Genomic DNA, 17,500 nt, shown 5'->3' on the forward strand with positions numbered 1-17,500 from the left:
TGCATGTAGAGAGCAACCATGTGTGCAGATGTATGCCAATTTTTTTATACCCCCTCCTCCACACACACACACAAGCTTTTACCCACACACGTTTAAACACATTTACACAAACACACTCTATCACACTCACTATCTTTCTCATTCTCTGACTCTCTCTCTCTCTTACACACACATACACACACAGGAACACACACCCACACACTGGTTCTTATCTCTGCCCCTGTGCAGTCCTGCATCTTCTTTATAGTCATTTATTTCCTGGTTTATTATTACCCTGCGCTTGTGGCAGCTGGCCATTTTCAAATACACCATAAAACCGGAGGATTTTATTAGCGTCCCTGGCCTTGGTCAGTGTGCCGCCCTTCCCCTTAGACTGCTGGTTGGAGGAGACACAAAGCACATTCGTCTTCCTGTAAATGAGTGGAGCCATAGTGCTCACACACCCAGTCGCAGTCACACACACACACACACTACACACACACATGCACTGTACAGACACTGTTTACCCATCACTAAGTGTGTGGTCTGTGTGATGATCATATAACAGAATGATCACCACGCACACACACACAAACACACACGACCAGTCCGCAGGGCATTCACTGAAGCAGGTGTGTTGTCTCATGTGCGAGCAAAGTCAGTGTCCAGGTGAGCTGGCAAGCGGATGACTCATGCCGCCATGACAACAACGTCAACATCCAGCTAAGACAGCCGGCATGACAACAAAAGGCAGACGCTGCTGGAATTGGTCAGGTTACACTACTAATCAGCCTCAGTGTGAGGCCATATGGCCTTTCAAAGCCACACATGCAGGTGTGTATGTGTGTTGTGTGTGTGTGTGGAGGGGATTATGTCATGTTATGTCAGATATAGGGATGTGAAAAAGCTTATGACCAAAGAAAATGAAAGACTGTGTGCATTGTTGTGTATGTGTTTGTGTATTTGACTTTGTCTGTGTGTGCATGTGTATGTGTGTGTGTGTGTGTGTGTGCTTCTACGCTGTCCAGAAGAGAAGTGTAAACTGGATTCATTCTGAAAGGGGAACATAGAGTCCAATGGTGTAAAGGGGGCAGTGCCTTCCATGCGTCCTTTATGGCATTTCTCTATTTTAATAAGTGCTTTCACAAGTGAGCTTTGCTTTAGTGTCGAGCACAATGTGATAACAGTATAGGGCATGTGTGTCTAGGGTGGGTGGGTGTGTGTGTGTGTGTGTAAGTGTGCAAGTGCGTGTGTGAGAGGGAGAGTGGTTTCTACCACAACCTACTTTGCCCCTCTTTCCTGTTGGCATTTTGCTGATGACAGAGTTGTACTGCAGACTTTAACCCTGACATAAAATGGTTTCCTCCTTTATATAGCCACCTCATAAAAAACACAAATACTAACGGCAGAAACCTTTCAAACACAGGCTGGGAATAAAACATAACATCTTACTGGTGAAGTGAAGAAACATACGCAAATAAGAAACTGAATAATTAACATTGTGTGCTTCTCAGCATTTTATTCTGACAGAATTCAAAATCCGGTACATGGTATGCCCAGGAGAGTACACAACTTAGAAGCAGACATATTTGAAAACAACCAGTGATGAACATTTTTGGATGTGTGCATGTGTGTGTGTGTGCGTGTGTGGGGGGGTGGGGTTGAGTTAGGGTCAAGGAAGTAGTGGAAAGCTAAGAGGATTTCCCCTGCTCTGCACCCCTTACCCCCTCCCCATGCCATAGTGACTTGCCTGGTTCGGATGATGTTTAACCAAATTCCATTGTTAATGCTGCGGCCAGTGTCACATGGCGGAGGCTCACAGCCCAAGGCTCAATCCTGATTACTTTCAATCAAGCCGCAGTCATGCAACTGGACAACTCGAGCCAACAGAGTTTCATGAAAAGTTTGTTCAAAGCGTGACAACTGCCCGTCTTTTCTTTTTAAAAGATCACAGATCAGTAACACATAATTCCTTGACTTGACTTTCTTATTCTGTCTCAGTCATGCAACTGAACAATTCAGGCCATAAAAAAAAAGAAAATAGTTTTTGGTGTAAAAAAAAGACATTGCTGATTATTTGGTGTTGTGGGCCTAATCATGGGTGAAACACATGAAATCAGGCTGGCCATACTATAACAGGAACTGGAACTATAACTGAACCATAATAGGGGATAAATGACATAATTTCAAAATTCAAAAGTGGCTGTGGTAAATGGTAGTAGCATTGCCTACAATCAAAAAATGCAGTCGGAATGTGTATAGCAAAGGTAGGCCTATATACATTGTTTCCTGACTGCTGATGCTGTTTATTGTCAGTTTGTAAAGTTTAGGTGAAGTAGGACGTAACATTAGGAATCCTTGATCAATGTGATTGGTTAGGCCGGACCAATGATTTCATAGTTAGCGCAAAGTCGTCGTCTGTCACCATGTTAGCGTTGGAAACGTTTCCCAATTGTGAGTCCCCATACTCTATTCACAAAGTGAATGAGTCCTGTTTTAACCAGGACAGCCTGCTTGATAATGCTCTCAAGGGCTGCTCTGTTGGTGATGCTGTTTTTTAACGCATGAAGGTTGCTTTGTTGGCGATTTAGTTTTTTGTTGCTTTGGTTCTGTAGTTGGGCATTCAGGCTTCTGACAGCGCATGTGGTACTGTAAAGTAGGGCCATTACGGATCCTGGGTACAACATGCCGTGCTTTTTGCGACAGCCACCAGCCAACCGTGCAATGTTGTTGTATCGAGCATCATGTGCAATTTTAAATAGATTTGGTTGTTGATTAGCTCCTATGGGAAATCCCCTACCTACAGCACAAGGAAGTGAACACCTCCCCTGTGTATATCTGAAATGGTTTCAACAATCACTTAACAGGAACTCTCTGTGATTGACTAATGGCTTCAGATCCAATGGGCTGTATTTTGGGCACCAGCGCATGGCGTAAAGTTCGTTATTTACCCGCGCAAAGTTTAATTCGGTATTATACACGTTTATTTTTTAAACATTGCGCCCAGGGGTGTAGCAATTAACAACCTAGGGAAGGGACTAGCGCATTGTCTAAAAATCACTATCATACACCACCTAAACCTGGTCAGAAGTCAATGGCGAGTTGTTCATATGCTATTTTAAGAGCGCATGTCAACAGTCATATTGGCAGGTGCACGCACCATCCTTCTATCATTCATGAACGCACACCAGCGCACGTCCATGCAAAGCATTACAAATTGCACGATTACAATGGGAAACATAATTAGAATAAAGATATTATGAAATACTGTACATCTCATGATGAGTAGTTATTCACCATCATTTGCAAATTGGTAATGATGGTTAAAAGTGATTAGGGAGAGGCTTAGAGAGACACGATGGAGCACAGCTGAAGACACACTGTCACGAGATATAAGCAACTCCTCTGCAGGATAAATGTTGTTTTATTCAGTCATTTGAGCAACATTAGGGTAAGTGTTGCTTTTTCCAGCCTATGTTTTTGGTGGTAACCCATTGTCAGTCAATAGTGAAAGTAACTGCATATAACTGTCTTGTCGTTGACTGACTCCTTGGTGAAGTTAGTTTCACTTTGCCAATGAGTTCAAATAATAGACGAGTGCAAATGCGTGAAGGCTATGCTAGGTTTTAGTAAAGCATGGTTTAAGAATAACTATTAGGGATGCACGATATATCGGCGGCCGATATATTATTAGCCGATAAATGAAACAATGAAAATATTATTATCGGTCCGATAACAGAATTCTGGCCGATAATTTGCGCCAATATTTTTTTAAGTCCTAATTTAGGCCTACGTAAGGTCCGTCTGGCTACACTGAGCTACTTGAGCTTGGTTGGCTATACTTTTCCCTCAATATAATGTCAGCGGTGTGAATGTATTTCACCACTCTAACAAAATCTGTGGATATGCGTTCATTTGGGAATCTGTGCATCTCAAAATCCTCTCGTGAATGATCCGCCATTTAACCTTAACAGAGCGGATCTCAGCCCTATCTAGAGCCGTCTTGTGCTGGTGTGTTTGCACTTTACCGCGCTGGTCGGGGAAACAAATAAACAAACTCGTTAGTGGGACGTGTACATAAGTAGGCCTAGTTCTAAGTTGTGTTTTAGTATTATATTTGCATTACTTTAGCTTGGGTTTTGTATTATTAACTAGAAATATGCTAACCATTCGTGCTTCAATTCCAGACAGGTCAATAAGTTATTAAAACCTTCGGGGCTAACTCCTTTCATTTCTGCTGCAGCAGGTTGTGCGCAACAGAGTAGACGGACATAAGACACAGTCTGAGGAGTTGCAGCTTTATTCAGTTACCTAGCCTGGCGGGCCATCCTATATCATTGAAATGTATAGTCTGGAATCGAACCATTCACCTCGCTTAATCCAAGGGGCGGGCAGAGAATTGTCTTTCAAACTGCCTAAGCATGCAATAGGCCAGCTGCCACGACCATATCCATTATCCGGGTCGGCAAAACGGCAAATACATCCTTCTTCGAAGGAATGACTTAAGTGCATTGTGTTGCTCAACTTTCAAAGAAAAGCACAAGTCCAACTCCTCCAAAGTTGACGCCAACACCGATTCAAACAACCGCTCTTCGTTCGCCATAGCCACCTTCCTTGTTGTTCACCGTCGCAGGACTGTCGTTATCCTGTTAAGCCCGCCTTAAGACTCAAAAACAACAAAAACAAAATAGAGCGCTGTGATTGGATGAAGTCCACGGCGTCAGCCAATAGAAATCCCTATGGTTTGATACTAGACGTACAGGCTGAGCAAATTAATTTGCCGCCGCTAGGGTGCGTCTACATTTCTAGGCTATCAGTTACCCGCAGTTGAAACTAAACCTAAGTTTCCCTCACAAACTCTGATTTGGTCGCTATACTGTAGCTTATTCCAAGCTGAGCCGTTTATGAGCGTTTAGTCCTAAATGAAAACGATTCAAACTCTCTAGCCACTCACTCTCAATTCACTGACGTCAGGTTCACTTAAAGGAGCCACACATACTGTAGGGCTAGGCTACTGTTATGTTGTTGACTGCCGTACTATTGAGGACTATTATGAGTTCTGTCCATCATTTGGTGGTAGGTAAAATTACTGCAATAAAATTATGCTTATTAAATGCTTTCCCCAAATCACTTTTCACCATTTTTTTTCAAGAGTAATATTATCGGTTATCGTATCGGTATCGGCCACAATAAACCAATAAATATCGGTTATCGTTATCGGCCTTAAAATTCAATATCTCTAATAACTATTCCATACGGTCTCGCAAGCAGCCTCCTTCAAATGCGCCGTTGAATGCCAAAATACCAATGCATTTATTTGACATATCGCGCTTTGCGCCGGTAAAGGGAATGACAGATGTCATTCTCATTGGTTTAAAATGATGTTACGCCCCAAACACACACATATGACTGATTAAAAAACTAGGAACACCTTGTTGCGCCATGCGCTCAACGTTTGATAACGAAACCCCTCCCAATGTGAACTGGACATCCTACTAAATTTGAATAGACTTTTGACGAGTGACGATGCACTTTAGAATGTCATGATAGGGCCCAGAATGTTTTCTAGTTTCTCCTAGCAAAGATCACTCCCAAGTTCCACAAGCAATCTAAGCTTAGCAACAGTAACCTATTAGCACAGTTGTTGCTATGACAGAGGATGCTGGAATGAAAAGCTGTGGAGTCCACACAGTGAGGCCAACAACAAGCCTGACCCTTTGTTGACCACATGCACAATGTGCAAAGCAGGGAAATTTAACTACAGTGTAATAATAACATTCAGGCTACACCATACCTTCCTGTTTTTGCTGCCTGTTTTGTTCACTTAATGATGATATAACCATTTTAATAATCTCTAGAAAACCTTAAAGTACACACAGTAAGCAAATGAAACACGTGGTAAAAATGCAGCCTTGCACATATTAGTGGTGTCATCAATGATGCTAACCCTTCTAGTTGAGGATTAACCAATGGACATTAGTACTTGTCAAAGGACTAGTTCATAAAGATATTCGTTAAATGCATTTTTGGCAGGGACGTCACTAGACATTTGAGCTTAGAGGGAGCTAAGCCATCACAAGAGGGGTCTAGTACCCACTGAACACTAAATATATAGCTGCCACAATTTTATTTTCTTCAGTTGGCATGAACATGTTTTTATCCAGTTTGTTTGTAGGCATTTCACGTCAAGTACTTAGCTTACTATTTAAAAAAAAACAGGAGGGTCATAAGATTTTGTGATGACACAGATGGTTGCAGTTTGGTGATGCCATCAATTATGTGTGTGTGTGTGTGTGTGTGTGTGTGTGTGTGTGCGTGTGCGTGTGTGGCATAATGTACAAGCTACAGTAAGGGCTTGCATTGCCAATACAACATGACATTTTTTCACAAAACAACCAGACAGCAACATGTGGGGAAATGAGGTAAGAGACACCTACAGTACCTGGTGTGATTGTACCTAATTCTTATAATCCCCTCTTACTGTAATATTACATTTGGGTCTTCAGGGCTTGTCCAGTTACGCCCAAGTACAGCATATGAGACTGACAAACTTTCAAAGGAAGGAACATACAATTAACCTTTAAACACTGTTCATTGCTACCCCCCTTAACTATTCTACATTATACCATGAGTTCCGGCATGCTATGAAAATATCATTAAACTTTCAAACACGGGTACAGGCAGGACATGGCTACAGACACATCCCAAAACAATCACAATGCCAGAAAATGTGGCAACCCACTGCTATAGAAAACAGTAACAAGCCTGCATGAATCTCCTCAGAGTGTGTGTGTGTGTCAGGGTTTCTGTTTTCTGGTAATTACCGGACATTGGCCGGAAAAAATGAAAAATGAAATGTCCGACAAAATTAAATCTCTCCGGTCAAATTGTCCGATTGAAATTGGCTAATAATCCCGTCCCCCTAACGCAATCTGAATTTGAGAATAAGCCTTAAAATGTAAGCCTATATTAAAGCAATACGTCCTCTGGCTATGTTTTTAAATGTACAGGCTCTACCGTTTGAAAGCTATTAAACAAGACGCATAGCCTGCTGCATTTCAAATAGGAAACATTTCAAATAGGAAGCGCACACTTATGTTAAACAACGAACAAATGAGTGAGGCGGTTCAAACATGGCCAGGCCCAGGCAGAGTAGCCTTAAAAGTTTTTTCAGAGGCCAGACGCGATGGATGAAGATAAAATTGGTAACGTCTGAAGCCTCATTATCATTCTCCGTGTACACTGGACATGCAACTGTGTTCTGTACCCAAAGTATACAGTAGGCCTATGCTTTCCCTGTCTATGATCTGCAGGGTTAGGGCCTCCTCGACGAGGAGATTGCTGGTCCGCGGATAATTTCCGGCACAATTAAACGGTATCATTGAACCGCGGACCGAAAGAAAAAGAAACTAAACATTTCCCAGAATAGGTAACATTTCTTAATTTATTGTTATCAAATAAAGAGGCATAGCCTTAGGGGGTAGTGGTGTGAGCGCTCATTCTTGTGTGTGCACATCTGTGCAAGTTAAACAGTGGAACCACTGGAGATAACGTGGGTAGCAGCAACAAACAACATAGCCTTTTTAAAACAATGAACGAAGCGGACTCTTGCTGTCCATGAAAACATAGATACTAGCTAGATCTTGTTAGGCATGTTTACGTAAGTTAGGCTAATGAACATGTTGCCTTCTATTCAGCCTGATTATGTCATTCTTTAAGCTACAACCTGTCTCCAGTTTTCCTCAACTAACCCTAACTAGGCATATGACCGGCATTTGACCGGCATATCATCAAAATGTCCGGAAAACGAAACCTCTGCCGGTCACTGACCGGCACCATTTTTTTCCTAGCGGAAACTTTGGTGTGTGTGTGTGTGTGTGGCAACCTGGCATGGGGAGAAGCCCCACTTGATTTGGCTGTTTGCAAACTGTGTGTACGCACCCAATCGATGGCTGCCGACCGGAACTTTTAAGTGTAACTCAGGGTCTTTTTCTGCATTAAAACACATCAAATAAGTTGTAGAGACAGTATTTTTTGTTGATCAACCACTACAGAGCTTGCTCCGGTATACGCTATAGCCCCAAATCACGAAGCACCAACAACGTAGTTTATTACAGAAGACTGTTAAGAACACTTACCAACTGTCCCCCTACCAGCTCCCCCAACCCTAGCACGGAGAACAGATTAACCAAATGTGACAGCACAACGAATCCTTGTGATACTGGGTTGGAGGAGCTGGGGGGACAGTTGGTAAGTGTTCTTAACAGTCTTCTGTAATAAACTCCAGGTTCGCTAACTACGTTGTTGGTGCTTCGTGATTTGGGGAAAAATAGTTGCCTCCACAGCTTATTTGATGTGTTTTAATGCAGAAAGCTCTAAAACAGCACAAAGTGGCCGAGTGTTACCCTAAATAGTGCAGCATTACCACAACTTGATCAGCTGAAACGAGCACACCAGCACAGTCCCAGCACTGTATGTTTGTGCCTGCAGAAACAGATATTCTACTTCTCTGTTTTTAGAAATAGAAATGTCCTCTTTGTAGCTGTGGAACTACTTCAAATGGCATATCTACCGTCTCTCTCTCTCTCTCTCTCTCCCTCCCTGTTTCTCTCTACTGCTCTCTCTGTTTCTGTCTCCTGCTCTCTCGTTCTCTCTTTCTTCCAGACAATGAGCGTGCTGCTCCTGGGATGCAGGGAAGCACCTGGGTTCTCCCAGGCCCAGGCGCCTATAAATAGGGGCACTCGCTGTAATGTGCTCCAGCACGATCCTCCCAGGTTTTAATTAAATAAAACGACTAAAACTATTGCAATCAAACCCCAGCTGTGGCTGGCGTCCGCAGGGGAGGAGGAGGGGAACAGAGATTGAGGAAGGGTGTGTGTGTGTGTGTGTGTGTGAGAGAGAGAGAGAGAGAGAGAGAGAGAGAGATGGGATAAGAGCAGAATATGAGAAGACCAGGGACTAGAAAGTGAAAACCTAGTAGTTTGTTTTTCCATATTTCGTATACTTAAGTGAAAGGCTTAACCAAGTTCGTTGACTTGGCCAGACAGTTCAAAGAGGATAGATGCCAACATTGCTCCACCAAAATCTAGTAGCGTCAGGCAGGCAGCAATACAAGCCTGATCACTCTTCTTTTTTTGCGTAATTAATAAACTGGCCTGAGTGGAACTTGTATCATTTTTTAAAGACGCCTTTCAATCACGGGCATCCATTAGGGGGTGGGTTGGGGTGGTTGGATGGTGTGTGTGTGTGTGTGTGTGTGTAGGGGGTGGGGTTGGGAGGTTGGATGTGTGTGTGTGTGTGTGTGTGTGTGTGTGTGTGTGTGTGTGACTCACAGCCAAAAATGCAATCATTAATAATTGAAGCACAGAGTTGAGTGCCGCTCTATTCACCAAAAAAGGATTGTTAGTTCCCTACAATCGTTTTATCAGTATCTTAGTGTTGCCAATATTTGCTAAAGGCTGAAGTATCCCTGAACCTTTATGTGTCATGTGTATTGTTGGTTTTTCGTAAATGTTTCACAGAGATTTACAGCTAGGCGCTTTACTCTCCCTTCCCAAGATCCATCCAAGGGGACCTGAAGAAAAATGAGAAAGTAAAAAATTCTCCAACCTCTATATTGTATAGACTGGGCAAAAAAAAAAAACAGACCATAAATGTTCTGTTCCCTCTTGTAAATTGATGGCAGTCATCATTGGCCCTTAGATGTAAATTCAACACAAGACATGACTGAGAAAGGTAGCTACAGACATAATTAGTATCACTGAGCACCATGGCCAATCAGTCAGGTTAAATTACCTCAGGGAATCACTCTCTCACCTCACTTTTTTCTGCCTCTCTCTCTCTCTCTCTCTCAAGTACAATCTCAAGGCAGTGGTTAAGGGAAGGTAATACTAATTCTTGTTGACAGTAAGAGGCCAAGAAATTGAATCATAAGATTCAGTAGCCTACATGTGAATCACCTCTACAGAATCATAGCCTGGGCTACTATCAGCATAAACATAACCTTAATGAGCAAGCCCAGAGATAAGCATTTACTATATTCGACATGCCTATCTTTTCTTTTTTATCTCTCATATCTGCACTATTAAGGCTATTGACTTCAGTGACAACCATCTACTTTGCCCTTCAGGGAGACTTTCGGGAAGTCTCATGAGAATGGGATAGCCTATGAGGTCAGCATGGTCGAGCTCAATATGTTGTTGTTGAGTGACTGGTGATGGAGCGCGAGAAACGTTATGAATGGTCATGAGATTTCCTGCTCTGCGTGGGGTAGTACATCCCTGACCCATGGCCTGGACCTGCCGATTAAAAAGGAACTCATGCCCCCAAGTATTCAAACGCACAACCATGGTAACCCTCTTACGATAGTCAGAGTCCATCCTTGAATCACTTACGTAATTCAGTATCATAAAGAGCCATGCCATTGGCTGCGCACATGCAACGCGACGGCTTGAGACACCTGATTAATAGACCCGCGATACAAAATTGGCTTCATACTAAGCGGATAGCCTGGTGTAGGCTATGCCCAGTCGAGCCTCGTGGACAACGCTAAGTCAACAGCTCCTTGCTCACAAACAGATTCATGAAATATTATTTTAAAATATGTGACCACAAAAACATCATAAACAGTAGTGATGTTTTTATTGACGTCGCTCTGACAGCGCAGCGGTTCAAGCTGCTCCCACAAGGATGGTGAGGGGAACATGAAGGTTCGAGACCGTGGGGTCAGATTCAGTTATCTATACCTATGGGAGAGAAACAATCAATCGCTTGGGAGTTTAAAGCATTTTAAAGCATTTATTACCAGCGTACTGAGGCCTACATCAAACGTGTGATAGGCTGCCGAGACCAATACTGTTACAGACGTCTTGGATTCGGTATAGATAGGCTAGATTTAACTGCATCTTTGCCTAACATGACACATTTAAATTTGTTACATGCTGACAGGGGAGATAGCCACACTTATATGCTACACACTGAGCTCGATAGAGATAATTATAAAAACAAAACTGACTTACCTATACCGGGTGCCGAGTAGATGAAGTACAATGCGGAGGTGGAGAGGGAGAACAGGAATAATAGCCCTAGGAATGACCTTCTCCGAAATCTCAATTGTTTCGGCATTATATAGCTAGGTAACAAGACGCGAGTCCGTTTTCAGCAATAGGAAGAGGCTACGGTATGCGGCTATGCTTTCGTTTGGTATGTTCTAAACATAAATTAAATATTGAAGTTTAAATTACATGAGTATCTGTCAGGCAGGCTGCGACAGGGGCGGGCAAGCAAAGCGGGAAGTCCGTTCGACAGTGAGAAAACAGGAACGCGAGAAGGATTCTAAAATATCATCTGGTTCGCAGTGTCTTTCCGATGTTCCAGCGGTGGGTAAAGTCTTGATGTGTGAGACTCAAATGTCCAAATAGAACAGTTAACTGCGTTTAGGCAGTTAAGACTGTCGGTGTCCGTCTCAGTGAAATCTCATCATCGCGGTGTTGGAGATGGACACACACACACCCGCCTCTGCGTGGTAATGAATGGGCTGGACACAGTCGCCGCACTCCGCATATGAACCATACCTTCGTCATAGGGACCGTCGATAAGGCATCTTCACAAAGCTGTCGCCTAGGGACCGTGTGTAAGTTATTCAGGGATTTCCCCAAACCCTGCTTGTTTTGTAGTCTACCCATTAGCCTACCTTTTTCTATTCTATTTTTTACATGATCTCATGTTCTTTGAGGAAGGATCCATGAACATAAAATAACTGTTATGTTCATTGCTTCTTGTTTTGTCAATAAATAAATGAAAGTCGTAAAAGTAACAAGCGAAATTCAGTTTCAGATGAAAAAGCAGTATCTAGATGTAAAGCCCAGGCCTCATTTGTTGTGGAAATGAAATGAGCTGAGTTGTGTTGTTCAGGGTAATTCTGTGATAGGGTACTTGAGGGTAAATTGAGGCCTATCAGCTGACTTTCTATGAAGTGCTGCACACAAACTTGAGTTGAAAGGTGCAGTTAATAAGTCACATTATAACATGATTATAAAATGTAAAATCGATCTGCAATTGCATTGGAGCTCACAAAAATCAATTGTTATTGATGATACAATAGCCTCTGCTATGATCCCAGCTTTTCTATCAGGTTGCAACTAATCTGATACCCTGAAGCCCGATAAGAAACTGGACATATAAACATGAGGAGTAAATAAATTGACAGGAAATGTCCAATGGATTTGTTTGAATTTCGGTAGCAGCTATTTGCTTCTGATCTTTTCAGTACTGCACACCCATAATGCCACTGAGCTGTGTTTTCCACTTACTCGTGACCACATCACTTGTTAAACAGCTGAAATAGAAACATCCATTAAAATTATGCTAAAGTAAATCTTCATAAAGCTCTCCTCTCAGTATCCAGTCATATGTAGCTGAGTAATACTAGTTGAACTTTATACATTACCAGCAATGGAAATATACACAATTTTCTATGGCAGTGGTCTCTGTATCTATATAGAAAAAAAAAAAGCTTGTTTCAGTAACATCCGGCCAATCCTGACCTCGATAACCAAGCTATCAATCATGTATTTTAGCAATGGCTGTTATAGAGCAGATAACACGAAATGTAGGTGCATTTTGGTTTGTGTGTGTGTGTGTGTGTGTGTGTTTTGTGTTTGTGTGTTTGTTGTCATGTCCTCTGGGGAAAAACCTATTATATACTATATAATTATTATTATATTATTATTATATACACTATTATATTTCCTTGTGTCCTTTTCTTCTTGTGGTCCAAGGATTTGGCCGACCAAGATGCAAATATCCTCATTTAACTGGAAATCGCCTCAGTCAGTGTAATGTTATTAACCTTTGTACCACATGAATGACTATGACTGCAGAATATTTCACATATTGCTTCCTCCTTGACCACATCTGTCTCTGCCACATCAGTGTTTGGTGTAAATCTGTGATTAATACAAGACGTAATATGTCTCGTAAGGAATTATGTTCTGTCAATCTTTTATTTTGTGGGAAAAAGGTATTTTATGGTGCTGGTTTGTCACAAACAATGTTCCTGGGCATATTCAAATAGGCCTCAAGTCATAGTGGAAAACAATGGACAACCTTTGAGGTTGGGTTTACCCTCTATTAAAGTAGATAATTAAAACACAATGGGAGTTTGCCCCCAGCTGCTACCCTGGGTGCCAGGACTGAATCATGCATGGTTATGGCCACAAACTATTTATTTGTCAGGAATATTATTGTTGTCTAATTTTACAGATTACCGGTAGATATAACAACATAGATAATTTTGTGCAGTCTGCTCTTAATCTTTCTTATTAAGAGAAGGAGTTGTATCAGGACTATAGAGTTAAGATAGTTTCTAAATCTGAATAATCTCCATGCAAAATTACAGATAAAACAGACAACATCAAAAATGAGACTCATTGCTGATATACATTTGTGCAACAATGTGAATGTGAACATCAAGTTATTGTTGGTTTTTTTTCCATGACGTGACTTTATTTAGTATGGTGGAATTGTGTTGTTTAGGTGGTTAAAATGTAGTGATTTAATAAGTTTACTAAGTAAGTTAGCTGCTTCAAAACGCAAAGCCTGAAGCAAGAAGTGAAACAAGAAGATATTGTGAAGTTTTTAAATATCCTTGATATTTATTGAGATGTGCACTGAGACTGTCTGATCAATTAATGCTCAAGAGGATCACAACTTGATTTCAATTAATTGGTATATTCTTCATCTGACTCAAAAAGACTCATCATTCTGTGAGCTATAAAGTAGGCCTATAGGCTATATCTGCATGTTTCGACACAGTTCATCTGAAATATTATACCATGTGAAATTGGAATAAATTGCTTAAAAAAAAAAGTGAAAGTCTTTCTCTGTATTTATTAGGCCATATGAAATGCAAGCTAAGAGATACTACGCTACGTGACTGAGAATCAGTTATGACAATTATTGGAAGGTTCTGAAATGTGCTCGTTTGGAAACTAGCCTACAACTAAAGTCAAAGTGGGTTCGTGGAATCGTCATCGCGCTATGCTTTCTGGGAAATGTAGTATACTTCCTTTTAATTATGTCACCATGTTATTTGTGAAATATGTATGTAAAAGCATGGTATATACGTGATCGTATGCAAAATATCTTGTTTTCACAATTATAACAATATTTGAACATTTTCATTAGTCGACTTGGCTATCAGTTAGCAAACATTAAGTCAATATGAAAGTGTAGAAACTACCATTCCCATCAGATTGTTTAACCAGGAAGTGGAAACCTTTGACGTGGTGCTGCTACAGCACAACAACATGACAGAGCTCACTGTAACATCAGCTCAGGACATGAAATGGACTTGAATCGGGAAAAATAGAGCTTTAAAGATTGTATGTTAAGGATGAGACCCTTGTATTGTTCCTTTGCGGTATATCTCATCTTGTGTTTCATAAAACCTCATTCTGGAGATGAAATCAAGGCACAGGATTCGGTTTTGGTTGTGCATAGGAGGGAAGACAACGCTGGAGCCAGCAAAGTGGACGATGACATTCAGCATTCCCCAAAATCGACAGACACGGACCCTTCACTCAACCTGCAGTCTCCCGCTGCACATGCCGAAAAGATTAATAGGTTTGTGTCCAGAGTCCAGTCCCTGACTATCTCCTAAGCGTTACAGTCGAACTGACTTGACGTGACGTGGACAAGTAACATATGTGCGTTAATTGTTTTAAAACTACGTGAGATAGCTTAGATTAACAAATATGTGAAGAGAGAAGTAGGTGAGATTTTACTTTTTTTGAAAGATAAAAGTATTTTCTACTGCATAATGATGAAATGATGGCTAACTAAATATTTAACGTGACTGTCTGTTACAGTATGAATGCTTGTAAGGGATGTACCGGTATTTGGGATAGTAGGCCTAGGCTAATGTTTCTCAGTAGCCTAATGATAGTAAACTTACATCTTCCCATTAAACCCTCTACATGCTGTGTTGCATATGAGTAGACAGAATGACACAGAAAATTCCAGCAATGACACACTCCATCCCACCACCCATGCGACCAAGGCTGCAACGCCAGTTCCTCCGACAGTGAAGCCTATCTTACCAGTGCAGACTGGTGTCAAGGCCCAGGAGGAAGAGCAGTCCAGTGGAATGACCATCTTCTTCAGCCTGCTTGTTATTGGTCAGTTGAACCCTTAACCCCCCACCCTTCCTCCCTAATTGACCAAATCATAGAATACTTGAAGCCAGATTTCTGCCTGAATACCAGCATTGAACAAGGGAGTCTGTACAAAACATTACATCTTACATTGTTTAAGAAATTATTGTATCCAATATGTTACCACAGATGTTTTAGAAAGCATCATTAACAGTATTTAAAATACCATTGAATGACTAGGCAACATGTTGGGTCTCAGTTTATTGATGGCCAGTCCCAACCATAGCCTTCACTGCCACTAGTCACAGTCTGTGAAGGTGACACAAACACTCACCACACTGTAATGCACACCCAGTGTCAAACCGCACTTTCCTGTAAGCATTTTCTTGTTTCTCATGCATTTTATTTCCACAGTTTTAAGAATCTACTCGGGATAGATGAAACATAGATCTGATAGATTATAAAAGAAAGATGAAAGACTCAAATCCAATAAAAAAATTATCATATTTAAACAATGGTCATACATGTGTCAATGTGTCATGGCAAAGTCCATACAGTCATGGGGTCATAAGTTGTTCTGACCGTTAACGTGGAATGACTTAGGTGAAGAGAAGGTGCTCTAGGTGATGTTACGCGGTTTCTAAGCTAAAACATTTTTTTGTCACATACAGCAAACATCTCCTCACAATACGCTAGCTGCCTGTCCCCTGAATACACTGTAAAAAAAAACGCGTCGACAGCCCAGGCTCCAAAACAGCAACAAAAATAGCCTGGTTCAGGCCACACCAGGCTGTTTTTGTTGCCGTTCCAGGATGTTTTTGGAGCCTGGGCTGTCTACAGAGATGGCGTTGTTTACAGTGTATTCAGGAGACAGGCAGCTAGCAGATTGTGAGGAGATGTTTGCTGTATGTGACAAAAATATTCTATGAATGAAATGAAATGAACTCCTATTAGATGACTCAAATGAAACCTGTTGAGGAGTAAAATAAGCATAATATTAACACAATGATTAGCTTTCTTTCATAACATTGAAGGACTTTGAGAGATGAGGATTTGTTTCAAGACCCTGACTTTTTTTTTTTGTCTGTTTGTGCAGGAATCTGCATCATATTGGTGCACTTGCTTATTAAGTTCAAGCTACACTTCCTTCCTGAGAGCGTGGCCGTGGTCTCACTGGGTAAGTGCTCATTCAGGATTATGGGAGTGTGCGCTGTGTGTTTCTTGGTGTTTTATGCCCTCAACGTTGTCTTCAAGGCAGCGCTGCCTGGAAGGTACTAGGGTTAGCCATGGGTTAGGGTTGGGGCTAGGTTTAGGGTTAGGTTTAGGATTAGGGTTAGGTTTAGGATTAGGTGCCTTTAAGTCAGCAGTGGCAGCGCTGCCTGGAAGAAGACGTTGGGGGCATAAAACACCATTGAGCGCGTTGTGTCTTGTCTCTTCTCTGGTACTGTAGATTTGTCCCCTCTCATAGCTGTTTGCATCATTCATGCACCTTCTTTGTTGTACCACTGCTCTGTCTGCCAACCTAGTGATTATATCTGAGTGGCCACGTCAATTTTAGATAAAATGTTGTAAAGAAACATGTTGCCACTCTACTGAGGAAAACACTTTTTGCAAGATACCATCGGTGAGATTGAAGATGTGAACTCAAAGGTTTGTGAGAGCTATTCTTCCTGAGTGTGTTTTCCTTGACGGATGGTTTCCTAGAGAGGAAACCCTTGTGTTCCTCTAAGGGAAAGCCCTCGTTTTTGCACGCGGAGGGTCAAGGACCCCTGAGAAAGTCCATAAAAACAATGCTTCCCATCTGTCGGCAGACGGATGACATGTAACTGTTGGCCACGGGCAGATAAAGCGGAGGTCGAGAGGAGGCTGAATCAGACTTCCTGTCTGAAGACTATAGTGCTCCTGCTCCTTCCTCTCTCTTTCTTTGCGTCCTTTCTCCCCTCATCCTGTCCCCTCATCCTCCTCAGACCATGACTCTCCCGTTTCTCTCACTTTTTCATGTCTTCAACTTTTCTGGCTGCCCTAATTGATTCTGAAACTGGAGGCCACCTTCCCCGGTCCTACCCGTTTTAAGCATATTAAACAATAGCTCCTTTTAAAAGGATTATGATAAGAAATTCCTTTATGCTCACAGCCTGTGTATTCACATAAAAGAGCCAGCCTGATAACACACATTCTAGTGGGGAATTCTAATTACACTGGTCATTGTCTCTACACCCCATCCCACCCACCCACCCAATCCCTAACAATTTAAGAGCTTTTTGTCAAGGCTCCACATTTAGTCAAATTTAACTGGCCTCTAAAGGTGCCTTTTGTGCTTCTCCCCTTTCTCCGCAGGGATCCTCATGGGCGCCGTCATAAAGATC

At 41.8% G+C, this 17,500-nt stretch overlaps 2 protein-coding genes across 2 annotated transcripts in view; one reads left to right on the forward strand and one right to left on the reverse strand.

Annotated features, from left to right (window-relative positions):
* Positions 1-11,551, reverse strand: part of b4galt5 (UDP-Gal:betaGlcNAc beta 1,4- galactosyltransferase, polypeptide 5) — a 41,760-nt gene extending 30,209 nt beyond the window's left edge. The window contains exon 1 of the mRNA XM_048240446.1: positions 10,998-11,551. Within this exon, the coding sequence (XP_048096403.1) occupies positions 10,998-11,103 (106 nt within the window). The 5' untranslated portion in view covers positions 11,104-11,551. The remainder of the gene's footprint in view (positions 1-10,997) is intronic.
* Positions 11,552-14,263: 2,712 nt separating this feature from the next.
* Positions 14,264-17,500, forward strand: part of slc9a8 (solute carrier family 9 member 8) — a 32,051-nt gene continuing 28,814 nt past the window's right edge. Inside the window, exons 1-4 of the mRNA XM_048240447.1 lie at positions 14,264-14,604; positions 14,980-15,158; positions 16,231-16,311; positions 17,472-17,500. The exon at positions 17,472-17,500 is cut by the window's right edge and continues 30 nt beyond it. Coding sequence (XP_048096404.1) covers positions 14,366-14,604; positions 14,980-15,158; positions 16,231-16,311; positions 17,472-17,500 — 528 coding nt within the window. The 5' untranslated portion in view covers positions 14,264-14,365. The remainder of the gene's footprint in view (positions 14,605-14,979; positions 15,159-16,230; positions 16,312-17,471) is intronic.

Source organism: Alosa alosa, chromosome 4 (assembly GCF_017589495.1).
Source record: "Alosa alosa isolate M-15738 ecotype Scorff River chromosome 4, AALO_Geno_1.1, whole genome shotgun sequence".
In the NCBI taxonomy this organism is placed as follows: Eukaryota; Metazoa; Chordata; class Actinopteri; order Clupeiformes; family Clupeidae; genus Alosa; species Alosa alosa.